The sequence below is a fragment of the Oreochromis niloticus genome, linkage group LG16 (genome assembly GCF_001858045.2).
Source record: "Oreochromis niloticus isolate F11D_XX linkage group LG16, O_niloticus_UMD_NMBU, whole genome shotgun sequence".
NCBI lineage: Eukaryota > Metazoa > Chordata > Actinopteri > Cichliformes > Cichlidae > Oreochromis > Oreochromis niloticus.
This window is the reverse complement of record NC_031987.2, coordinates 17,117,625-17,143,503: the sequence shown is the minus strand read 5'-3', so window position 1 is coordinate 17,143,503 and position 25,879 is coordinate 17,117,625. Positions and strand designations below refer to the sequence as shown.

General features: G+C 40.6%; 1 protein-coding gene across 4 annotated transcripts in view; it reads right to left on the bottom strand.

Moving 5' to 3' along the window:
• The window catches only part of osbpl6 (oxysterol binding protein-like 6), a 44,523-nt gene that overhangs the window by 4,465 nt on the left and 14,179 nt on the right, over positions 1-25,879 (bottom strand). Inside the window, exons 3-22 of one of the 4 annotated variants that reach the window (XM_005452898.3) lie at positions 18,339-18,461; positions 17,939-17,992; positions 16,890-17,003; positions 16,632-16,802; positions 14,683-14,824; positions 14,409-14,512; positions 13,887-13,979; positions 11,562-11,730; positions 10,052-10,182; positions 7,084-7,191; positions 6,548-6,679; positions 5,652-5,739; positions 4,007-4,260; positions 3,629-3,766; positions 2,380-2,443; positions 2,089-2,167; positions 1,429-1,573; positions 1,030-1,174; positions 799-925; positions 500-622 (exon numbers count right to left, since the gene is read on the bottom strand). In XM_005452898.3, the coding sequence (XP_005452955.1) occupies positions 500-622; positions 799-925; positions 1,030-1,174; positions 1,429-1,573; positions 2,089-2,167; positions 2,380-2,443; positions 3,629-3,766; positions 4,007-4,260; positions 5,652-5,739; positions 6,548-6,679; positions 7,084-7,191; positions 10,052-10,182; positions 11,562-11,730; positions 13,887-13,979; positions 14,409-14,512; positions 14,683-14,824; positions 16,632-16,802; positions 16,890-17,003; positions 17,939-17,992; positions 18,339-18,461 (2,504 nt within the window). Of the gene's footprint in view, positions 1-499; positions 623-798; positions 926-1,029; positions 1,175-1,428; positions 1,574-2,088; positions 2,168-2,379; positions 2,444-3,628; positions 3,767-4,006; positions 4,261-5,651; positions 5,740-6,547; positions 6,680-7,083; positions 7,192-10,051; positions 10,183-11,561; positions 11,731-13,886; positions 13,980-14,408; positions 14,513-14,682; positions 14,828-16,631; positions 16,803-16,889; positions 17,004-17,938; positions 17,993-18,338; positions 18,462-25,879 lie in introns of all 4 variants that reach the window. The other 3 variants (XM_003447369.4, XM_005452900.3, XM_005452899.3) reach the window with 3 other exon arrangements.

Here is a 25,879-nt window from a genome sequence, read left to right as displayed (position 1 = left end):
ATGGTAACACAATGCAACGCGATTACAACACAACACAGACAAAGACTAGTATTTGTGGACTGCCCATAACTACGTGGTTATCTACACTCCGGTTCTTTCTCATCTTGTGTAACACGGCTTCCCTCCACTTCTGATGTCAGCAATTACTGCCTAATAATGTAATGTGTCTGGCTTAATGTTTTGATCAGCTACCTCAGGAGAATAAGACAAGATCTTGCTAGTGAGCAAGAGCTCCCCAAATCAAATCAGCCTCATAGCAGCTTCTCCTCTTTTTACTCGTATTCTTCCAAAATATGAGATCTTTTTCATTCTAATGTATTTAATCAGTCCAGATATTTTCCTCATTTCAACACTGAGATGTGTGTAGTAGGCTGTCTGAATGGAGCCAATCAAAGCCAATGAAAGACAAAACTGAACATGAAACGAAATAAAAAAAACAAAGCGATGCATTCTACAAGGCGAATAATGCACATCTGGTTGCTGCTTTGTGGATCCTTACTTAAAGAAACGTGGCTCGTGTTTGATGTTGTTCTCCTCGTTCCACTTCCTCCTGGCCCTCTGCATGTCCTCAATACGCTGCTTCTCTGATGACGCCATTTCCAAGTTACCTTCTTCCAGATACCTAAATGAAAGGATGAGAATTTGTAAACATGATGAGGAAAACACTATTACCAGCAGAGTGACTTCAATGAAATTGCAGCCAGATCGGAAGAAACCAGTCACACTTTTTTCCTCAGTTGCTGCAAAAATATGCAGCGTTAGCAGCTCGTAGTGCCAGGTGCAGATGTGATGTTGTACCTTTGATCAGGTCTGAATCTGGCATCCGTCCGCGGCAAGGCATCTTTTAACTCGGGACAAAGCTCATTTAGTTCAATGGCAAACCTGGTGAAGCCGTAGTAAAGCTCATAGTCTGTGGGCATGGAGCCTGGGGGAGGAAAGCCAACAAAGTCTCCTTTTAGCTTTAAAGCTTTGTACAGCTAGTCCTGAGTGAAGTCCAGCTGTGAGAGTGAAGCGAGAACTGATTCTTACCTGGCCTCCAGATGCATTTAGCAGAAGGTGGGACACCACAATAAAGACCCTCGTGCCATTTTCCAAAAAGCCTGTGGATCACTTTTCCTTCCTGATCCATCACAAATCCTTGAACTTCATTCACATTTGAACTCCAGTAGTTTCCCTAAAAAACATAAACTTCACTGTTAGCTTTTTCAAGTTATATATAAAACTAAACCAGCCTAGAGTATTAGAGGGAAACCCCAAACAGTTCATTATGAACATCTGGCAACTGTGAGGAGGAAGAACTCCCTTTTAACAGGAAGAGACTTCCAGCAGACTCTCACTCAGGAAGAGGCAGCCATTGCCATACAACTAGTTGAGGAGAAGACAACAAAGAAGCAAGAAGCTACCCTAATCATCTCAATTATTTTTCACCTTGACAAAGGTAAGTTTGCAGAGGCAAGCACTGCTCTTTATGTTTCTGATGGTAATCTCCCCGTAGTGTTCAATCCACCGCCGTCCACTGAGGATGTTGTGTACACAGGTGGTAACTTTATTCCATTCGTATTGATCACCAAACCTACAAAGCCACAATAAAAACAGCTTCAGGTACTGCAGGTGTGATAAGGCTAGATTATTAAAGTAGGTGATACAACTATGTTCATTTTTTGTGTAACTGTGCTTTTCGACTTCTGTGAGGTTGTCACTTTAATCATACCCCAAGAGGATATTATTTATGGGTTGGTCTATACAGTAGATCCTTGTGACCAAATCCAATTAAGCCAATCAAAAGAAATCTGGCTTTAAAGCAAGGGGAGCTTAAATGATTAACTCCGGGGGTGTTGGATTTTTCTGGGGCTCTTAGGTGTTTTTAACAGCTTTGACAGCACTGATAAAGTTTTTGTTGTTAATTTCTGTTGATTTAATACAAGCCTGCATTTCTCAGTCATCATTAAAATCTCGATATTTCCATGAAGGCAATTAAAAGCAGAAACCTGGCCATTAACATGATCCCAGTGACATGAAGCATTAAAACGAACCAAACTCTGCGCCTTCATGTTCAATTACCATGCACACCATCTGGGTGAAAGTTACCTGGGTATCATGAGATTTACACTCCCGATTGGTAAAATTTCCATTGATTTTCCCCAGAACTTGTTTTTCCATCTCACATCTGGAAAGAAAGACACCAAAAATATCCCATTAAAATAATTTTTAAAATGATTTTTTTTACATTTTGTCTAAAATCATACTAAATAACATCTATGTTTACTCTGTACAATTTCCGCTGGTTATTAAAAAGGCTAATTGAGTCCTGCTGGTTGATCTACACTAAGCCATATCTCCTGTGAGGAAAATCCCTAACTAATTAGACAGGTAACCTACCTTGCCAGAAGGTGAAGTTCTTAGACTCACAGTGGCAGGCGGAGACGGGAGGGTGGTGGCTCACCTTCGAGAAAAGATCAAATAAAAAAAAGAGTCTGGCAGCTGTCGTTTAGATAGCACATCATATACAGCCTCTACTCTTAATAACACATTTATTGTGACAATTTTAATTTTGTCTATAATATTCGTTTGACAGTATTGGTTCACAGAAATTGTGATTTTTTTCACTGTAAATTTATTCTGAATGCTGAACTTGCACTCTCCTGCTGGACACTGGAATTACTTCCGCCTGGTGTCTGCGAATATTTTCCCCAGGGAAATCAAAAGACTTAGCATGAAACTCCCTGATCCTGCAGGAAGCCCAACAGCTTGTATCTTTCTGTGTCAGGTTGGTGATGAACGCTTGTATTTACAGATTTAACTCTGAGACTTTGAGGAAAGATTTTCCATTGTAATGTTTGAGATCCCAGACACACGTGATTGGACTGTGGGAAAGAGGCCAGACTATCTGGACAGAACCCATGCAGGCATACGCAGAAATGCTACAGTGTTGTGTTAGTCCTGTTATGGACGGGCCCCAGAATATATACTGGACCTGCTGTTCCTGTATGCCAACCAGTGCACAGCCTCAGATCCTTGGGCAGAAACTGTTTCCTGTTCCCATCTCACGCTTAAAGACAAAAGACGGTCGCTCTTCGGAGAGCAGCTTCCTGGAGTCCAGCTTGCTTCATATTTATCACAAGCCACACTGATTCAGTTAAAAGGACTAGATTTTACATTGTATCTTATTTTGATGTTGTACTTGAGTCTTATTTTAATTCATATATATAAACATTTTTCTTAATAATTTCCTTCCATTTCTTTTATTCTGTGTTTCTTAGAAGCACTTTGCAACACTGCTTCAGTTTTCAGCTAATCTAACCTCTGGAGCAAACATGTGACAGCACGTATAGAAACTCTACCCGATTTTTTTTTCTCCTTCTATGTTTCGTCTTCTTCCAGATAAGAGCACAGTGAAGCACTGGGCTTTCTTGCAAATTAGATAAAACCGAGTCCTTGAGGCGACCACACATAAAAACAAAGGCACAGACCTTGCGGTTAAACCTAAGCACTCCAAGGAAAGCTCCACCAAGCTTTTTAGACCTCTCCAAGATAATGAGACCTCCTCAGGAAAAAAATGAGCTACTCTATAAATTCCTTCTTATTGCTTAAAATTGACTCATTTTGAACTGTGTGCGCAGGTGCTTACCTGCTCAGAGAAAAAACAGAAGCCCTTGTCTTCCCGAATACATTCGTAAGTCTCTCCGAGTAGCGGGTTGAATGGCTTGCTTCCTGCTCTGTAGTAAGTGGATGAGTAGCCTGAGACAGCAAAAGCAGCGACGAGAACCTGAACGAGAGTCATGAGAGCATAAACACAGAGTGGATTTAGAGGCTCCTCATAACAGGCTTTGTCACGAATAAGCTAAACAACAGAATCTGTCAAATGTTATCCAAAGGACAGTAGGCAGCACATCACGGGTATATAAGTTAGCTTGTGGCTTGCAGTGTGACATCACACATTAATGAATTAATGAACAGCAGTGAAGAATCACCAAACTGGAAACTGATGAACAGTTCACTTCTTTACCATGCGCTCAAAGGGATCCTCGGTCTCAGCAGCCTTATCCAGCAGCTCGCTGTACTCCAGCTCTTCACACATGCGCTGCAGGGTGTTGAGGGGCTCGTTGAGCTCCACGGGCATGGACACTTTGGACAGGTCTTTGCCGATGTTGTTTCGCAAGATGTTCCAGAGGTTGATGTTGCTGGTGTCAGGACAGGGTGCCGACAAGCAGCTGCGCCGCCCATTACGAAAGGCGCTGCCAGCAAAGTCTCCGTTGGCCACTAAAAAATAAATAAATAATGAAAAAAAAAGAATCATTATTACTACATCCATCTGGTGTAATTATCTGCAACAGGCTATGCTAGTCCTAGAAACGCCTAATTAAGTATAATTATAGCAAGTTGCAAGTCTTTGTGTAAAATGCAGCAGGATGGGGTTTTTTTAATATTCTAAGAAAAACCTTCTTCTTATTTTTTCTTAGTTTGTTTAATATATGCCGGCTTTGTAATTTAAGTAGTGAGGACATGGCGTGGTATTAATGCAGGTTTAGCTGCAACATCAAATACACTGAAACGACTCTTGTACTTCAAGAGTAGTCGTGCTGTTACAGTGATAGACGGTCATATTACACAAAGTCTGAAATAATGATGTCAGTGAATGTACAAGTAATCCTTGTGAGCCAAAAGCTCAGGGTTCAGATTCTTATAAACATTTGGTTTCAAGCTGTTTTTTCTATTTTTGAATCTGGGCAATGTCAAAGAGAGGAGCGATCATCTCAGGCACATAGCTCTGGCTGCGAGAACACAAACCCACCCACCTGCCTGCTGAAACCACCGATTTATGAGGGGCAACCAATCAGAATAAAGTTGACTAAAATGGTTTGATATAGATACTTGTGAACTTGACCCAGCGTAAGGTAAACACGGATTACTCTGTGCTGTGAATTATGCAAAGTAGTTGTGTCCAACATTAAAAATATGGGGTCATAAATTAGCACAATAGGTCATCTTTAATTTAGCTTTTAAGCAATATTTTTTCCCTGTAATGAATAAAGAAATCTCTGTATGTATGTTTGTTGATTTTAAAGTAGTTTAAAAGAGTAGTGGTCACATAATTGGATTCCTTGCCCAGTTACTAGAAACTAGAGTCTGTCACCCTGTTGTAGATTTACATATATATATATGTTGCTACAGTGTGTTCAGGTAGTGTCATAAGCTCTTACACTCAATTTGTAACCCTGCAGATGATGTCACGCTCCTCTGTGACCTAGATAACGCAGATTATAAATAAATCTCCACCGACTGTGACATCTACCTTTGCTAATCCTGAAGTGCCCGTGACAGTGGACACTTTACTGGAACATACTACTCACCATGAGAAAATAACACCAATCCTAGCTCTTTTCCAAAACTTTCAGACTAGAGGAAGCCTGAGTAGTTTTTTCTCCCTTTCTGTTGCCCTTGGCAACATAGCAAAGTCAACTGCCTTTGCAGCACCGATAAATGAATTTGCCGGTAACAAAGTGTGTGTCTTTGTGTGGGAATGCAACGTTATTGTAGAAGCAGCACTGCTGACGGACTGAGTGGGATCTCCCCCTGCTTTATTAATTTCTCATGTCCTTTTGTTCTGGTGCAAACAACGGTTGCTCGTGACGGCGCAGAATTGGACCTACTTTGTCTGGAGACGTTATCAGTCACGCTGGCGTTGTCCTCGGAAATGTTATCGCTCACATCACTGACATATGACTCATCGTCTGAACCCTGTGAGGGGAACAGGTACACAGGGGAGTGAGGCAGTGCAGTAGTACAACACAAACGGATCAGAACAGCAGACGTACTTAGCCTCACACACACACACACACACACACATGCGCGTGCACTGCAGTTTGCCATTGGCTAACAAACTGCAGCAGCATGCCGGCTATCTGTCCCACTGCAGTAATCATGAGTGGAGACACTGCAGTATATTCATACTTTATATATAGCAAACAAAATAAGGTCACATTTGAAAGGGGCATATTGTAGCCACTTTGGGTGAAAGCTGCTTTTCCAGTTTATGTGACAAAAAAAAGAAAAAAGGCTTGCTGTTAAAGCTACAGGCCGGGGGGTTGATGAATTTCCACGCTCAGTAATCCTTCAGCATGGCTCAATGCATGCCTGGGGAGTTACAATGCTTGAAGGGTCTTCAGGGACCATACGCAGTATATTTGGAGCAGAATGTTCATAGCCGTTAAAAAGGGAAGGAGGCAGAAATGGTTGATTTGAGTGATGGACCGAACATCCTCTTCCACTTTATGCTTTTTAACAAAGCATAAAGTGGAAGAGGATCATTTTGATTCTTAGGCATGACTCAGATGTGAAGGAGCCCTCCTGTGTTTACGTTTCTTTTACACTCCATCTCTGCTCTTCGTGACTTTTGCATTAATTACTGACTAAATCCGGCTCCACACACACACACAGGCATCACGCTGATGTTTTTCACTGGCTTTACAGCAGAAGTATAGTTTAACCTCACTAAATCCACATCCATCACCGCATCCACTCCGCTTCTTCATCCGCCCGGCTGTACCTCGTTCTCTGACGAGCTGGCTGACAGAAGCACTTCCTGGGCATCAAAAAACTCAGAGACAGATTCTGACATGGAGAGTCGGCTCTCATTAGAGGCCTGCTGAGTCAGAGGGATCCCCATCTGTTCCCCAGCCTGCAGGCAAACACAAGCAAATGCAGGAGACGTTCACTATTTCTTGCTATGATGACAGGTTGAAGAACCAAAACTGACCTGAACGAAGACAAACAGAACCAGAAGACAACACAGTGCTCATATTGCAGCGTGTGTCTTCTTGCCAAAGGGCAACCTCCCATCCGTTTCTAATTAGTCAGTTTTTCCATTAACCTTGATGTCAGGTTCTGCATAGAATAATGATTCCTGAAGCTCACCTGCCAGGCTGTACTGGAAAGGCCATCAGTCTATAGGAGCAAGAATCAATAATCCAACTGACAAATGCAGGAAGCAAATACATCGACTACCTGGCGAGCCTCTGAAGCTGTAGCTTTATCAATATCAGGGTAAGCAATGAGATTTGTCAGTGATAGACAGTGAGCTACCTCATCAGGTGTGGAGATGATGTTCACACTCACAACTTGCTCAGTCAGGACAGACTCAGAGTGGATGCGGTTGAGTCGAGTTCGAAGTTCTGCATTTTGGGACAAGGCCTGAAGAATAAAAAACGCTTTCTGTCATTCAAATCTCACACAGAGCTTTGTAGTAAAAAAAAAAGAAAAAAAGAATTGGCTCGGTCCTTGATAAAGAAAAAAATGATCTGCATCCTGCTTTTTCTGTAAAAAAAAAAGAATAATTCGACTGCTTATTTTCTTGTTTCGCCACAGGTTGTATGTAAATACTTTTTAAAAAGTCAGGATTTAAAAAAAAAAAGAGCTTTCTTTAAAGTTGGAATATCTATAAAAGGTATTTACTGTGACCACAGGAGCATATTCATGCTTCGAAGGGGTGAAAATATGTCAATGATAGGTTTTAACTGGGATTTGCATCCCAGTATCTCAGGTGAAGGTTCTGTGCTTAACAACTTTGCAGCACTATTCAACTCTACACTCACTGGACACTTTATTAGACACACTTTGCTAGTGCTAGATTTGAAACCAGTGGGCCTTTAGAACTGCCTTAATTCTTCATGCCACCGATTAAACAACATGGAAACAGGCCTCGGAGATTGTAGTCCATATCAAGAGCTTGCACGTCCATGATGAAAATCACCTTTTTCCCTACATCCCAAAGGTGCTCTATTGGACTGACATCTGGTCACTGTGGAGGGCATTTGAGTGCACTCTGTTGTCCGATTTTGATGAGCCACCTGTGAAATTAAGCCTCGGTTTCCTGTTTTTAGCTGAGAGAAGTGGTCTCCTGCTGCTCCAGTCCATCTTCTTACAAATTTGATGTATCTGTCTGACTCTTTACATGAACAAGGAATTTTCACTTAATGAACTCAATGGGTATTTTCTGTTTTTTGGACCATAATCTGTAAACCCTAAAGATGATTGTTTGGGAAAATCCCAGTAGATCCTCAGATTCTGAAAATTCCAACAACCATGCCATGTTCACAGTCACAAAATCATCGTTTTTCCCTATTCGAATGCTCAGTTTGAACTTCAGCAGGTAATCCTGATCATGTCTACTGCCACGTTGGTTGGTTAGATTTGTGTTAAGCTTCTCAATAGCTGCACCAAAATGGCCAGGTAGTGTGTTTTGTTTACTTTATCTGGTTGTGACCAGTGTCCAGTGATGGTTCACTGGACACTGGTCCGCTTTAATTCATTATTCACATGCTCATACATGAAGGGCATGCCAATATTAACTCCTGAGGTCCAAATGTTGTCAGTTTTGTCTTGTTCTCTTACTTGTTCTCATGACTATAATTAGAGATTTTTCCAACTGAAGCAGGCAGTTTATAGTTGTGATAAATCCACTGTGAAGCAGCAGAAGAGGAGAGGAGTCACAGCGACTAGCTGGTGGACAGAGTGAAGTATTTAGCTGATTAAGAGCCACACAATAGCCTCAAGGCCTTGTGGAGACAAAAAGAGAGGAAGTATTAGTCTCTCGTTCATCAGGTGGCCAAAAATGTAATTAAGTTAATGCAATGCTGTTCCTTTCTTTAAAAAAAGAAATAGAAAATGTAGGTTTAGGTATAAACGTATCTACTGTATGCCAGAGGAAATATTAAATACATAAAACTAAGATGGCAATAAGACTCACTTATATCCTGCGGGGATTACAGTAGCTGACATCAGCAGCTGTAACTATAGCAACCACAACTCCTGATTATCAACCTCCCACAGAGCTCTGCCACCAAACCTGACCTCCATCCTGCGACAAGCGTGTCACACAAGAATCCAATTAGGAACAAAACGGAGATAAAGCAGCGAGTGAAACATTTCACTGAAATGATGTCAACTGTTAGCAGAGGAACAGTCCAATTAAATCGCGGTGGTAGAGAGACAGCCCCGAGGAGAAGAGTTAATGAACTGCACTGCACATTTCTCCCGCTCACCAATTAATGTGGGAAAAGATGATTGGACTTTCACGGCTCACTTGCCTCGGCTCTCATCTCCGCACATCATTTTTCTTTTTAACTGTGATGTTGATACAGCGTCACAGTTTGCATTTGTAGCACGAAAACAGTCCAAAATATAAGATTTGACTAAGACTAAATTGAAGGAGAAGAGAGACATCACCACCAAAGATAATATCGGCAACATGTCCTCCAGCTTCCTCTGGTGATACATCGTGGATAGACTAGTGGCAAATACTGACGCTTTCATTAAAACGTGCAGGTGCTCTAAATGGTCTCCAGCCAGTTTCAGCTGCCAGATTTATGACTTCCTGACTTCTCACAGTGGCGCTAATCGGGTAAAGCTAAGTCGCCGTGGAGAAAAACTCTGTCAAGATGGCCGAAAGCAGGTGAGACCAAACTAGAGGGAGCTTTAATAACACATTATTAAAACTACATAATGATGATAGTACTAATAGACACTGTCACTGCACTGCAGCAAACACTAGATTAATCCTGCATTTTGCCTTTTAGCTGTATTTTTTCATATCTGGTTATACAGACATTGTGCAATATATCAATAATTACAGAACTGATCATATTGTTAGATTAACATCAGCATCTGGTTTAAAGAAAATCTTGCCACAGGAGCCATTTTATTACTGTCTCTAGGCTTTAGGTGAGAAAGCTGTGACACTGAATTTGTAACTGAGACGTTTTTTCCCAAAATAAGATGTCAAAAACTTTTTCCTCCCAGCTTATACTGGCCTCATCTTTAACACTAATAATGAGAATATATGTTTGCTGCTTCATAGAGCTGCTGTGTAAAAAGATGACTGGCTCATATTTTACTCTGGCTCAGCTGTTTTAAAGCTGACTGACTTCTACGTGTTACAGAATTCTCTCATTGATTTCTATTCAGTGTCCTTTCTGTGCCATATCTCCTCCTTGCATGTCTCTGGGATCGTATCGTGAGTTACTCTGATTCCTACTTGAAGGGAGCTCGTTACCTGTGAGAGAGACTTCCTGAGAGAGTTTATCTGGGCCGACTGGTCTGGCTGCTCCTGATCAGACAGAATCTGTTTGATCTTTTCCTTCTCTATGGCCACAGTGTTGAAGGCCGACTTCAGCAGCGAGTGGACTGCAGAGAGACAGGATCAAAGAAAAGCAGTAACTTAAAAACCCGCGCACCGGTTCAAAGGCATCGCCAGCTCCTCTGTCGCTACTCGCAAATGAAAATCTCATCTCTGAAAACACTGTGTGATTATTTTCTATACCCAACACAGTTCCCATTTGATACATTAAAGTGTTTTTGAGTGTCTTGACAAGCATCCACACAATCAAAAGAAATTATTTATCACAGGCACTGTTAGACCCAAAATTAATCAAGGTTAGTCATGTGATTCGGTGATGCTAACTAAGTTAACTGTTTACAACTATTTTAAAGAATATCCCAAATAACCTCCAGAAATTCATATGTCAGAAACTGATGTTAAGTTTATCTTACATTTGTTCAGGTCAACAGTTTTCTAACACATTTAGTTCCATTGTACAGTTACTACGTCTACCACTAAATGATGGATGAATGATGAAATACGTGATTCAGAATTATTATTTTCTTTGTTCCCTGATTGCAAAGACTTGGGATAGTAATTATATAAAAATAAAAGTTAGAGGCAAGATTAGGGTCACCAACTGTGAAAACTTAGACACCAGAGGGTTCATTAATTTGCCAGATTTGCTAGATCAAAATTAAAATCAATCCCACGTGCCAAAAAGTTGCAGACTTTTATTTGTCTCATCTAGGCTAAAGCTGTTCTCTCTATGTAAGAATCAGTCAAACAATGGTACCAAGAATGAGACAAAACATCCACCATGTACTGGTTACTGGTTTCTAAACCACTGGATGGACTGGAACCAGATCATTTTACTAAAGTGCTGCCCTCTTACTTCGCCCTTCATATCTTTCAGATCTGCTGAGCTATCGCTGCTGTCCATCCCACGCACCAACTTTAAAACCATGATTGTGCATTTTTCGGTTGCTGGCCCTAAACTGTGGAACAGTTTGTCATTAACAATTAGATTTCCCTTCTCCTGCTAGGATTTTAAAACCAGTATAAAGACCCATCTCTTTTCCTTAGCCCTTTACTTGCTATAAACCATATATCTATATATCTATATCTATCTATCTATCTATCTATCTATCTATCTATATCTATATATCTATATCTCTATATATCTATATCTATATCTCTATATCTCTATATCTATATCTATATATCTATACCTATATCTATATATAGGTATATATATATATATATATTCAGTGCGATTATCTGTTTGTCTGACGGTCAGATTACACATAAACTACCAGGCCAAATTTAATGCCAAATGTAATAAAACATGACCCGGACGTGGAGCGTGGTCAGCAGAAAAACACAAAATCCAGATCATTTAATGATGATCAGCAGCTACAGTATGAGAATAAAGTCCACCTTGTCCTACATGCTGCATTCGTACCTTTCTGGGCAATAATGCAGAACTCCTCTTGAAGTTTAATGTAGTCGCTGGCACACTCTACACTGTCTGTCAAGTGGGAGACAGGGGGCTGAAAGTCCACCAGCTCGGCACACAGGTTAGGGTTGGATGAGTGGAGGCGGACAGGGGACATGCTGGCAGACAGAGGAACCTGGAGAGAGAGACAATCACAGAGGCTGACTGTCAGTCACCCGTGTGGCACAACAGTGCTCTTCTTTTTGTGTTTTGCAGCCAAAACAATTTCTAAGAACCAAAGAACTAAATCCGACAAGACCAAACATTATTCTGATAAATTTACAGTTCACTCTTTATCTGAAGGGCCTTTAAGCACTGGACCTCTGACAAGCGATTTAACCAGGCATTAGCAGCTAAAAATGGCTAAACAGCATAAGAGCACGTAGCTAATTAGCATATCACCAGATAATGAAAGTTAATGAAGTTATTGCTCTGTTAACACCGACACAGAGTTCTTTTAAATGGTTAAACAAACCTACAGGTAAGCTGTTTTTCACCCCGACGCTTAGTTAGTGTGTTACTTTCCTGGTTTGTCTGCATTCTGTTCATGCACAGTTTGTGTCACATCCACGTCTCTGTTAGCATGTGGATGTTTGTGTTGAGAATTTGGTCCCTGGTTTGACGCGAGATGCCAACATGCCACAATGAGGAGCGCTAATGTTCTTTTTTAAATTACTTTCCTAAAAACGACACTGAAGGAAATGCTTTTGGTGTCTTCTCTCAGAGTAACAATCTTTTATTCATGAAATCTATAGGTGTCCAAGAGCCCAGGTTTCCCTGGGAACAAGTTTTCATAGAGAATGTATGATTCCAATAAAGTTAAATCTATTTAAACTTAGACTCATCCGTTATGCTAAATCTGAGGCCTGTCCTAGTATGCAGGATTTGGTATTATCCAAGTAACTTTGTTAAGCCTGGGTTTCCAGTATGATAAAAGAGGGTAGACCATGCTGGAGTATGTAATGCTCTAGATAAGAGATCAACAGGTATGAAATCACCTCCCACAGACCAGTGAAATCTCTGGAAAATGGGTCAGCATTCCTGGAAGTGCTTTCTGACCTCTGCATATCTTTATCTTTAACGGAAGTATAGATTCTCAGATGTCACTTTGCTGCTTACAGCAATTTCTGTTTTACTATAAGCATTAATATAGCCTATGATCCTAAAAGAGAACACCGATTGTATTTTCTGACCTTATCTCAAATTTGCACACAGAGCTAAGCCTACATTTGAATTCTGTTTAGGAATTTTCTCATCACCCGGGCTAAAAATTAAGACTGTCTCACATACACTTTGCCTCACATAAATATACATTTCATGGAATAACAATTGTAATCCATCAGATTCTCCCCCGTCTTAATGACACAGCACTGATAGTGTTGTTAACTTACACTGTCAGCGCTTTCCTTCTTGGCTTCAAACAGGCTAAACTTTATTAATATAATAGATCTTTTCCAGTCTTACTCACCAAAGCACTTATACCACACATATACCACTGGTTTGCCTGCAGAGGCTGTGCTACTTTCACTCTGTATTATGTCTTTAATGTCTTCATATTTTTCAGTATCACAGTTTTATCTTCCTTTGTAAAATCAGCCATTCTGTAGAAAGTATCACTGTTCATGTTTGTGGCCATGTGAAAATGCTCGCAGCTAGATTCATAAACCTTAAGATGATTTATCGAGTTCATAACCATCTTCACAGCCTGATTGCAGATGTTAGCGTGAGTGAAAATATTCTGGGTTTGTTGAAATTGCTTGTTAGCATGAAGCCATGGTGAAACAAAAAATGCATTCAATGAGCAGTAATGACATTTTACTACTAATGTGATGAACAAAAGTTTAAGACTGGTTTAACAAAGTGCATAAAGTTGCATGGACACACATTTAGATTTGCACAAACTGATATATCGTGCAAAATTAGGATATATTAGCAAACTCAGGCCATGCCGCACAACAGTAACAAGTGCCAGCTGCAGACTAAAGAACAAAAAAGAGAAAAACGAGCAACAATAGAAGAGGCAGAAACAAAATTGTTGGCTTCTGTGTTGTAAGCTTGTCCTCACTTAAAAGCTGCAGGTGTACATATTACACACTTCAAATTTGCTCGACAACAATTTGATTACACATGCACGTATCAAAGCTGTGACCTCTCAGTTACCCCACAATTTACACTTATTATGTTATAAGTAAAAACTTGAATAATGCTTTGCTTAGAGACTTTTGCTTAGAGATTTTCTCACAGTGACATATGTATCTGTGTGTGTTTGTGTAGACGTCTGAAGAGAGGTACCTGAAGCTGGAATTTTGCATCTTTCCCGACACTTTTTGTTCTCCATCTTCTGTTCAAGCGCTTTTCTTTCTTTGATAACTCAACGTAATTGGTCTTTTGGGCACACGTGGATCAGAGTATGGAAAAATGTGGTTAATAAGACGAACACATCACAAAAAACAAACCAAAAAAACAGAAAGTTACCACAGACATATATCAGTGAAATGACACGAATGGGTTACATGCAAAAAAAGGGAATGTGTGGTATTAAAAATGCATTTCAGCCAAAAATCACCAAACAAAAAAGCCCCACGATATAAAACAAACACAATAAATTAACAGATACTGATCAGTCGGAAAAGCAGCAGGTGTCCTGTGAGTATCGCCGGATCTCGTCTGTCTAGACAGACAGGTAATGAAGGTGACTGCAGAGGTCGCACCATCGTCACTGCCTCAGCTAGCCTGAGTTTACAATGCAGGATTGCACTAAATTGCTTCCCCTTGCTCTCTATGTGTGTGTGTTTATGTGTGTGTTTGTTTTACCTGCATATCTGTGAAGTTGGGCGCTGACTGTGTCCTTTGTAGAATCTCCAGACTCTGCAATAACCGGCTCAGCTCGGTCAGGTTGGACTGGCAGCGTGCGAGCTCTGAAAATAAAATTTACACCCGCGAGGTCACGATCTCATTCGGCGTTATGTGTCACGAAATGTTCACCGAATCATCTCTCGCGGATTTATTGCTGGGCCAAAGGCTTGATTTAATCCACTCCTTTTGTGAAATCAGATTTGTTAGAAGCGTAGGGAAAGTGTGCGCTTACCCTCTGCACACTTGTCCATCTCCTCTGACTCCTGCAGCCATGCCACCACCTTACTCTGTCCGTTACTGTAGGACGCAGGCAGGCTGCTGGTGCTGCTGTTACTGGGGGCCGTTGGCTGCCATGGCAAGCTGCTGGGTTTGGTCTGCTGTGGTGACACAATAACAGAGCCTAAGATATCATTTTGGAAACTACTGTAGTGGTCAATCAGGCACTGATGATACCTATAGCTATACAAGAAGCACTTATGTCATTAAAGAAAGGATACTGTGGATTAGGGCTCCAGCTAATGTATGAAATGTTCTTCTGATCAATGTAATTTTGTCTGTGACAGACAAAAGAGGAAGAAATGAGAACCAATATAATTACATCAATCAGATTTTTTTTTCCTTTGGTGCATCACTGAAATCAAATCAAATCGGAAGATTATTACAATATATACAATGATTTTTGACAGTCTTGCTTGTACATAGTTAAAAGTTTTGGTCTAAATTTGCCTCTTTCAGTGACGCTGGGTTAAGGTTACGCAACCTGTGTGCGACAGCTGCAGTGAATCTGTTCAGCAGCCAAAAGTAAAGGACTGCACGCTTTCAGCAGCTCACAGCTAATATGAATGAGCTCACATGGAAAAATTATGCTCCTTAAATAAAGACATGACAGAAACAATATTTTGTAACAGCTGCTGTTATGAACAGAAACTGCACGCTTCCTTTTTGCACAGCACCTTGCCTATCTTGCTTCTGAGTCTTTGAAGCAGTAGTTAATTTTGACTCTAGGACTGGAGTCTCTCATTTAAGCTGTTCTTCTGGGAGAGCTCATCAGGCTGCAGCCAGATGCTCGGAATCCAAATCCTACTGATCACCTCTAATGGCCTCCGTGTGGCATGGAGCATCACTCCCAGGAGAAGCTGCAGCGAATGAATCTTCGCATTTACACACACTTCAAGCACACCTGCAGGGATCGAGGCTAACGCCTAACTGGAAACAGCCGAGAAAAACAAGCCTTCTTGTCTTAATGGGCAAGATTCAGTTACCTGTCTCATCAACTTTACTACATTAGGCAGATATGTCTTCAGCTATTATTCAGGGGACACTTCTGGGCAAGGTGAAGCAAGTTTTCAGGTCCCACTACGTACAACAATGGCATCCATAAATAAAACTGCTGACTTGTCAGGTGTGGTTGACGACAACAGCAACGGACAAAGACACGGTCATGTGTGACCATTATGTCTGTCATTACTGCGAATGTTCAGTGAACTTTGCTTCCTCTCTCTCACAGATGATGTTTTTGGTGCGCTATCCCAGTTTCCAATAAAGACAAAACTAGGAGATCTCTCACTAACTGTGACGGTCTTCTTGAATAAGTAATTGCAGACTCTGAGAACAAGAACAAAAGTTGGTTTTTTTTGAGGTAGAAAAATGTTCTGATTTCTTTGTGTAGAGCATCAGTCAGGCATTTTTTATTTATTTGCTTTCAATACCACTTTCATATTATATGTGAGAACTAGAAAATAAACTAGAAGAGAGACAGAGTTAAGGATCACCTGAAGTTCATTCATTCACTTTACATCCTGTTTGCTGTGTAAAAACCACAATATACTGCTGTACAGGGGCTTGTGCGATGGATCCTTTCTTGAAAACTGTTAACTCCACTGGCTACCTCTCAGATAGTCCCAGACAAGAATTAGTCAAAGAAATTGAGCTTTTAAGAGGATTCAGCCACTGCTCCTCAGTTTGAGAGCTTTAAGCTATTTTGCCTTTTGCATTATTGGTGTTTGACCAAGCAAGAAAGCACTAAGCAAGACTAAAAATGTCCGCTTATGTCAAGCATCACAACGTAAATGAGTCTACATACACAGATAATTACTCAAAAGTTATTTTAATCAGAAATTCCGGCCAATTTTAGAGCAAAGAAAGGGCACAAATAGTGCCATAAGGAAGAAGGGAGCTCACCTTGACTTCATTTACCACAGCTGGCGTGGGCTGGGGGGAATCAATGGCCGCCGAGGGAGGAAATGTTCTCATGGTGGCATCCCGGGGAGACCGCACAATCTCGTTCTGCCGATAAAGCCGGTGATGACGCAACTTTGACACCCAGGCATCAAATATGTCTTGAGATTTGACCTAAAGACGAGGAGAAGAATAAGCCTCGACCTCTGTCACCACCTGACTGCTTGCGTATCACTGATGGATTATTATCATCAGTGTTACCTTCAAGTGATAGATATGCTCTTCAGTGTCCAGGTCGATGCGACGGGCCCTCTTCTTGATGGACATAACTGAGAGGCCGACGTCGATGCTGCCATGAAGTTTCCCTTTTTGGATCTAAAGACAATGACAGAGTTATGTATGTATATAAATCTCCACATATTTGTAATTCATACTATTTATTACTGTAAAAATATCACAATGTAACAATTATCAATTAACGATACCAGCCAGAAAAGACTGATTTGATTCTTGTTTAGATGAGTGACTTGAAGAAAAGTCTTTGACTGCAGGAAGCTTTGAATATATTTTACATTTCATTTTCAGATTAGCAGGTTACCAGTGTTCTTCTTACAGTGGACCTACTATACTCATTTCCAGCTCCGTGTCATATGGCCTTGGTGCTGCTGCTCAGATCATCTACTCATCTACTGTCCGAAACAAACCAATCAATTTCTTCTGATTGGGTTCCTCAAGCAAACAGAAGGTTTGAACAGCAGGTGGGCGGGGCTTCTGTGCTCACAGCCAGCCATAATGTTGGTTTTAAATAAAACTGTCTGAATCATTTGGCTGAGCATTTGGCTCACAGAGATTATCTGCACATTTAGTGCAATGACTTCATTATTTGTAACTTTGGCCATGTTTAAAATGAGCATTGATCACTGTTTAGCTAACAGAAAAATATACACAATACCCTTTAGTTGCTTTAATCAAGAAAAGTGGGAAACTGGCAAAGACACTGACCCTTTGTTGAGAATGTAATGATCATTTAAGAAGTTATCGAATGTGTCTGTACTGTCTTTTAACTAGAAGGGCTCATGTACCACTCATGCCAATAACTCCAGAATGTGCAGGACTCACTGGTTTCCTTCCAGTGATGTAAAGTTTGCCAAAGAAGTTTTTGCTTTTCTGCAGAGTGACCCAGCTTGCTGAAACACAGTGAACATTGTGACCCATGTCGCAGATGTTTCTGCTGATTCATTGCCAAGCAAAACTGATGTCAGGCCAGTCTGCCCCGCTTCTGCCCGCAGGTTACAGTCAGGGTTACTTACATCAATGGGGGACTTGGAGTACTTCAGGATACCATTGTCCAGAACAAAAAAACGCTGTAGAGGAAACAAGCACAAAAATAAATGACAGGAGGGGCATAAACTGAATACAAATCCTGCTGGATCTGTTACTGTTGCAGATTCTATGCAAATGCAAAGTCTATTTTTTATCCTTGTTTAATCAACTCTCTAATAGTTCGTGCAAATATTCTGTGGATTCATTCTGAAGGAAGAGAAAAAGAAGCAAGACAAGATAAAGGAGGGTTTATGAAAAAGGGAATTTCTCTCAAGTAATGACACTTTATTGAACAGGAAACCTGTTAACAACCAGAGAGAGGCTATATTTGAAAATGTTTTTCCCACATCAATAGCTTTTGTGTCTCACTTTACCCATGAATCTTACCTTGTGCCAGCCTTTCAAGGGCCATTTCCGCTTTTTCAACATAAACCCCTCGTGTTTATCAGGCCTCTGGACATTGCTCTGACCAATTTTCAGCCCCTCGATTATCTCCCAGCTGTCTGCCTCCTAGAGAAGAAATGAAAATATGCAGCTGTGTCAGAATTAATCCACTTATTCCTCCAGAATAAGAAGGAAAATCCAGACGCGCTCTCTGTATAATACAAAGATAAGATGCAGCTGTCGTGTGATTGTTTTCATGGGGAAAGCAGCAGGAATATATGCAACATTTCTCTATTCTTCCCCCCCCCCGTGCCACACATTTAAAGAAAAACTGCCCCATTGAAATTCCTCCTGCTCTCTCAGCATTTCCACTCCATTAGCTTTCTCCTGACTGTGCTCTTCCTGCTCCTAGTGGGTCAGTAAATCAAAGTGACGCCTCTGGAGTAGAGGGACAGCAGGGTCAGGCAGGGACAGGTAAGACATCCTCCTGTCATACAGGTTTTAAAGGCAGACAAATGCACAACAGAGTGACAGACATGTCTACTACCTGACATAACCCATTTTGGAAGTTATTCTGTTTAGAAACTTTCGATATTCTTATAATTTATTTAAACTGGCATTCCTGTACTTTATCCTATAATTGTTTTTGTTTCCACTTAGCAGAGCTGCCACACCACAATCACTTCATCTTGGTAGTGTTTTATTGTGCTCTTTAACACCCAAGTGTCAGTCAAACTTTGGGGTGAAATACACAGTTTAACCCTCTTAACATCCATCAGGCCACCAGTGAGCAGTCTGGGCTTGGGGTTGGAGTCAGATTTTGCTCAGCATCCATCTCCTTTTAATCAAATTGAAAAGCTTTTAAGAGTAAAACTGGAATGCTACACTGTATGAGAGTTCACTTGAAGGGTAATATCTTCAGGTATAGTCTCTCTCTCTCTACTAAAACAAATGTTAACTCTAACCCAACCTTAGTCAGGTTGCTGGTGACCTGTTTAAAGATACGAAATGAACAGAGCACGTGTTTATTTAACGATAAAGCATATCGCTGAATAACTGATACGAAATAGCCACTGAAAATGGTTTTGGCATTGTTTGTATGGGGAATGATTTGATAATGAGCCGTGTGATGGTTAACGCCTGGTTAAAGGGTGCTTTTCCGGTAATGCTCTAATGTTTAAAGTTTGTGTCTTTGTCCTTTCTTCCTCCCCTCACCCCCAACCGGTCACGGCGGATGGCCGGCCCTCCCTGAAATGGGTTCTGTCAGAGGTTTCTTCCTGTTAAAATAGAGATTTTCCTTCCCACTGTTGCCAAGGCGCTTACCTTACAATTTAAGGTGCCTTAAAGGAAACTGTTGTTGGAATCTGCCACTATATGAATAAAATTTAATAAAAAAATGTAATTGAAATTGACCATTAGATAAAGATGAAAGTGAAATGACAACATATTGGTGCTCATTTTTAGTTTATGGTCCTTTTAGACCTCGATTATGGCCTTAAAATCAAACAACCCTAAAAGTTGGAGCATGTTTGATATTTAGCTTGAGAATCTTCTGCTTTAAGTAGACATGGTATTGGTTAAATTAAAGTAATGTATGTTAAGTTGCTTGCTAAGGTTGCCAGGCAACCATCTGATATCCATCTAAAAAAATAAATAATAATGTGGAACACATTCATTGTAACGATCAGTGAAGTAGGTCAGACTTTTAATTTCATACTTAAATCAGTAGCAGCAGAGCCTTTAAGGCAAACTCCACTTTAAAATTCACAAGCATCTCTGGCAACTGAACTAATAGCCGGTGGCTCCACGCAGCATGATGTGACGCTACAACCTTCGAGACAGCTCTGTGGGTGTGCATGACAACACCTGACCTTGGTTTGCGGGACATTTAACACAAGGAGACAACAGCTTGTTTAATCTAATGACCAGGTGAACAGATCTGTCTGGTAATGAGGTCATGTTGCTCCACTGAGGGCAGCTGCTCGCCCGAGTGGCCCTGTGAAAATGGGGTAGAGGAAAAGCTCAACTTTGTTAGCAAAATGTACCTCGCTGTTCAAAGGAGTCATATCTTAAGAGGTAGCACTGTACCTATTACACTACGCGAAAATAGATTATCTGAGCTGTGTGATGATGGTAAAAACGCTACACACAAACTTACTCGTTTTTTTCTGAGGCAGCTTCAAATCAGTAGCATGCAAAATAAAGAACTGCTCGACCTGCAAATGAGCCCTGCGACCTGTCCGGGGTGTACCCCGCCTCTCGTTCTATGACTGCTGGGATAGGCTCAAGCTCCCTGTTAACTCAGTGTCATAGAGATGATTTGACTTTGCCAAAGTAGAACAGACTACCATGCTGTGTAAATCAAAACCTACAAAATCTTCTAAAAATATATATCAATGGTAATTTAGATACTGCTATATAACAGATAGATAAAGAAGTACATTTATTTTTTTGTTATCAGCCGTAGGGACGATTAACATTTGCAGATCCAATCTTTATTACACTACTAGCGATATATATATATACACATTTTCGTCAGTTATTTCATACCGTTGTCCTAGCAGCCAATCTCTCATCAGTGTTTCCTGATTGCAAGGCAGGCTTGGGGGTATTATGAGGGAGCCTTGTCTGTGAGACCCTTGCTGGATTTGAACTCTCAACCTATTGTTCCAAAGAGTAGTGTTGCCATTACACTATCCAGCTGCATGTCCCAGAGACAGGAACAGCAAAGATACTGCACAGCAGCCTCAAGCTCACAGGTCTCTGGTAGAGGACCTAAGCTTGAAGGACAAACAAAGAGCACCTGCAGGGCGAGTGGGGAACAATTTTTTGTATAAATAAATGTTATTTAGGGGGTAATAAAGTTTGGACTTCATGCAGACAAAAAGAAATGCAGTAAAATTATGAATCATCCCTAATCCTGACAAAATAAATAAATAAATAAAACTCAAAATGTACTTTTTTTTAAATATATTTTCTCATCCGGGCTTATGTGGACACTGCTACAGTGAGAGAAATTGCTTTTGTAATTTCACCCGGAGAACAGAGCTGAATTAACCCAAAGTGATTTCCTGTACTCTGCTTACATGTATTGATCTTCCTGCAGAATAATTTAAAGCTGAATGAGCTCTTGGTGAGTGTACCCATTTAATGAAGGATCTTGTGGCAGAATCAGCGAGAGGCTGTCTGCTTTTCTATGTCCGGATTTAGAAGGGTTTGCTCCTTGATCCAAAACATCTGAATAGCTTTTCATATTTCCCTTGATATTCGAGTCTATATCAGTGTAATAAAATGATGAGATGCCAATATATTTAAAAAAAAACCTATGTTGAGTAGTCGAAAGAAACTTCTACAATCCTGATCATCACCTAAGTCAATCTAACAGCCTAGTTGTGTCAGTTTCATAGGCCAAGTCTTCTGGGATCCACCACCTGCAGTGACACTCAGCAGTGTAGCAAAGCAGACCTTTTAATACTGCAATGAATCAAACTATTACAGTTAAGGTCTCTCTGAGCAGGAGAAAGGACAAACACTCCTTGGGGACACCTTACACTAAATCAGCACTATAAATATCAGCGGCCACAATAACAGCCCACCTCAGACGGCCACTTTCTCTTGCACGTCTGCCTCTCTCTGCCTCTTGATTTGACGCTGCTGTACATTTAGAGCCTGTCACCGTTTTTAAGTTGCTGCACTACACTGAGCAGACACAACGCAAGTGTATTCATGTCGTATTAAAATGTGATGACAATAAAACACTTAGAAAGTTCTAACAAAAAAGAAACGATAATAACATAAAATAAAAAAATAATGACCAGAAAACTGGCATTTGGTTAAAAGGTTTTGGAGTCTTTTTGTCTCGTCCATTAATCGTCCATTAATTAATAAATCTTATCTCAAGATTGCTGTTAAGTAGTTTTATGTTAACAAGTCAGTTACATCTTGAAAACAGGTTGTTTTCATGAGATTAATGCATGTATTGTTTTAAAAAGATAGGAAGGTAATTATCCTGTTATTACATTCAATCCAATTTTACTTATATAGCACCAAATCACAACAACAGTCTCCTCAAGGCGCTTTATATTGTAAGGTAAACCCCTTGCAACAATACAGAGAAAATCCCAACAATCAGATACCCGCCAATGTGAAAGCACTTGGCGACAGTGGGAAGGAAAAACTCCCTTTTGACAGGAAGAAACATCCAGCAGAACCAGGCTCAGGGAGAAGCAGTCATATGATCTTGTTAGGAACACGTGTTCAACTGCTCGTTAACAGAAATATCTAATTATTCAATCACACGGTCAATGCATTTTGGCATGTTGTCAAGATGACCTGCTGAAGTTCAACCTGAGCATCAGAAAAAAGGTGATTTAGTTGCTGAGCTCTTGAGATTTCTCCAAACATCCTTCTCTAGGATTTATAGAGAATGGCCCGAAAAACAGAAAATACCCAGTGAGCAGCAGTTCTCTGGCTGAAAATGCCTTGTTAATGTCAGAAGTCAGAGGAGAATTGCCAGACTGCTTAGAGCTGATAGGAAAGGCAACAGCATCTCAAATAACAACTCATTACAACCAAAATATGCAGAAGAGCATCTCTGAAAGCAAAACACCTCGAGGCAGATGGGCTACAGCGCCAGAAGACCGGGCTCGCCAAAATAAAACAACTATCAAATAAGATATAATAAAATTAAATTACAATTAAAGGGGAATAATTTAGGAGGTGAAAGGTGGGGTCGTTTTAAGCTACACGAGTGGAGGTAGGTAGCAGGTGAAGGCAGAGAAGTGATAAAGAATACTGAATCCACAAAAATTTATATATCATTTCCTGTATAGTAAGGTACTGAAACTGTAATCTTTACGTTCTAAGCTCAGCTACCAAAGCAGCACTGAAAGATAATATTTAGCAGCTAAAAACCACAGAAGAACTGTGGCGAGGATGGATTTCACCGCAGCGTTGGTCTGAGCAGTAAACGGTGGAGTAGGTGGACTGCTACATGGATGGGACGTTAACACCCTGAGAGAAGCGCGGTGTCATGCACTGTGTAAACACCACCGCAGATTCAGTTACAGCCTTAAAGTCTGCATGTGTCCCCTGTTACCCTGCAGGTGAAATACTGCAGCTGCTTCTGTAAAACACATGCGCGTACGGACATAACTGAGGATGAGTACTGGAACTCCATACGGTGGTTTATTTACTGAAATTTTAAAGCTTACGCTTCACAGGTATTTGACAAAGTAAATCCAACGCCAACCTTTTGGACTAGAGATTTTCTTTTCTTGTTGTTTTTAACCATCAAAGTGTAATATTGCTTTGATCTATTTCTCACAGGGATTTAATACAGTGCATTATATGCAAGGCCCCCTTTTTGTGGCTTCATAGTATTGTGGTTCACACATTTACCTAACAAGTGGTTCAGTCCCGGGAGGAAACACAAATCTCTTAGGGGTTGCATCAGGCGGGGCATCCGGCGTAAATATTTGCTTAATCAAAACATGAAGGACTTTCCACTGTAGCTTTCTGCAGCCATGGGATCCTTTGTGACAGCTAAAGACTATAAAGTTATGTCTATAAATTGTTTTTTTTTCTTGTTTTGTTTTTTTTACAATTACATTAAACTGTAATAACTGTTTAGGATTTATAGTCATTCTTACATATTACATAGTCTGACATGTTCAGAGTCTCAGAAGCAAGTAACAACCTACCATCATTTTAAAAATAATGATTGTCTTTAACATTTGGATGAAAATCCCAATCTTAAAATGACTCCCAGCTCTCTCTCTCGAGACCACCCAATTAGGTTTCCTTTGTAAGGTTTTCACTGCAGCCAAGTTGCTTGCTTGCTTGTTGCTGCTTGTTTGTGCATCTTTCTGCCTTCAGTTTTGTACTTGATAACTAGAAAAGCTCTAACTGGCTGAGATCAGGTGACAGGCTTGTCCACAGAAGAATACTTCAATTCTTTGCGTTGAGAAACTCCCATCAGCCTTTAAGCAAATAATCCAATAGTCAGTGGATGTCTGCTGTGTCACATGAATTTAGATAAATATTAGAAATTGTAGCGTGCCAAGCTGAAACACTTTTTTAAAAAGAGGTCTCTGTGTGGATAAATAAAAGCAAAACATAATAACCAGGTAAAAACTAAATATATAATGGCATCAGCTATTTTTCTGCCCAAATAACAGACTATAAAAGGGTTCAGTGGAGTTAATATCCTGGAGAAAAATATGCAAAAACTTGACATATTGAGTGGAAGCGGTCATGACTCAGTGTTGATCTAAGGTAAACCACTTCAGTGTCTTGATTTCAGTTCTCTGTCACAAGGATGTCACACAACAAAAACACCTGGTGACTGAAAACCACTTTGAAAAGAGAGACTTCTGCAGATGAGAGAGCAGATTGTGATTTCTGGTCATTACCATAAAAACACGACTGATCTCATCACTGATTTCCCCGCTCTCGTAAATCTCAGCCAGCTTCCATCAAAGGGACCTTTCCTAAATATTTTTCAAACACATACAGTGGTGTGATTTCCACCCTGATTATCTCTAAGCTAAAATGTCTTATCGAACAGGAAATGACAGGCAACAAGAGGATAAACTGATAGTTGCAGCAACACGTCGAGTTGTGCATTTGTCTTCATCTACACAGCATCGTGTGCGTTTTTGTGTGCGTGTGTCGGTGCGAGCTCGCGCTTACTGCAGGTGCTGCTTCTAATTGCTCTCATGAGGGCTTCCAGAGTGAACAGGATTCGTCAGCATTGAGAGAAGTGACATGTATTGATTTGAAAATGGGGGCAGGATCCCATTTAGGCTTTCCCCAAACAAAGTGCCCCCACTCTCATTTATCCACAAACGCCGAGGCCCGGCCAAGCTAGCTAAGGTCTTTTAAGATCTGCTGTCCAGGGGAAGATGTGCTGTACTGACTCTTCTCACAGCAAACTGCCTGCACAGAAAACACTAATACTGCTATCACGAATGCAATGAAAGCGCTGGTAAAACTTTACATAACATCAGCATGTTTTGATGTTGGAAACATCCTCGCAGTTAAATCAGTTAATAATCTGTTTAAGATGTGATCATCACACAGTCATCCAGACATCAGGGGGGCTGGGTGATTTGATTGAAAGCCAGAAAAGCCACTCAAAGGACCTTATGAAAGAAGTACCTGCAGTGCTCAGAAAACTAGATGAAGTCCACCTGCAGAGAGAGCATGGGACCAAATCAGAAGCTTCTTCAAGTTCGACTCCTGCGTCACTGCAGCGGTGCAAGCCAGAAAACTGCCCCTTTTCCTTCATCCATGATACTTGGAGAATAGGCAGATCGTCCAATATCTGGCACAGCACAACACAAACCACGAAAATGCCGTGGGGAAAATTTCCCTCTTCTTTGTGGCCTAATTTTAAATTTATTTTGCTGATTTAGTCTGTGTGAATTTTCCTGTAGGCACTTTTTGTTTTTTGGAGAAGCGCTAAATGAACAACGTTTATCACTAGTTAGCTGTTATCAGTTGTAATAGAAGAGAAGAAAAGAATGACGACGTGCTTGTAA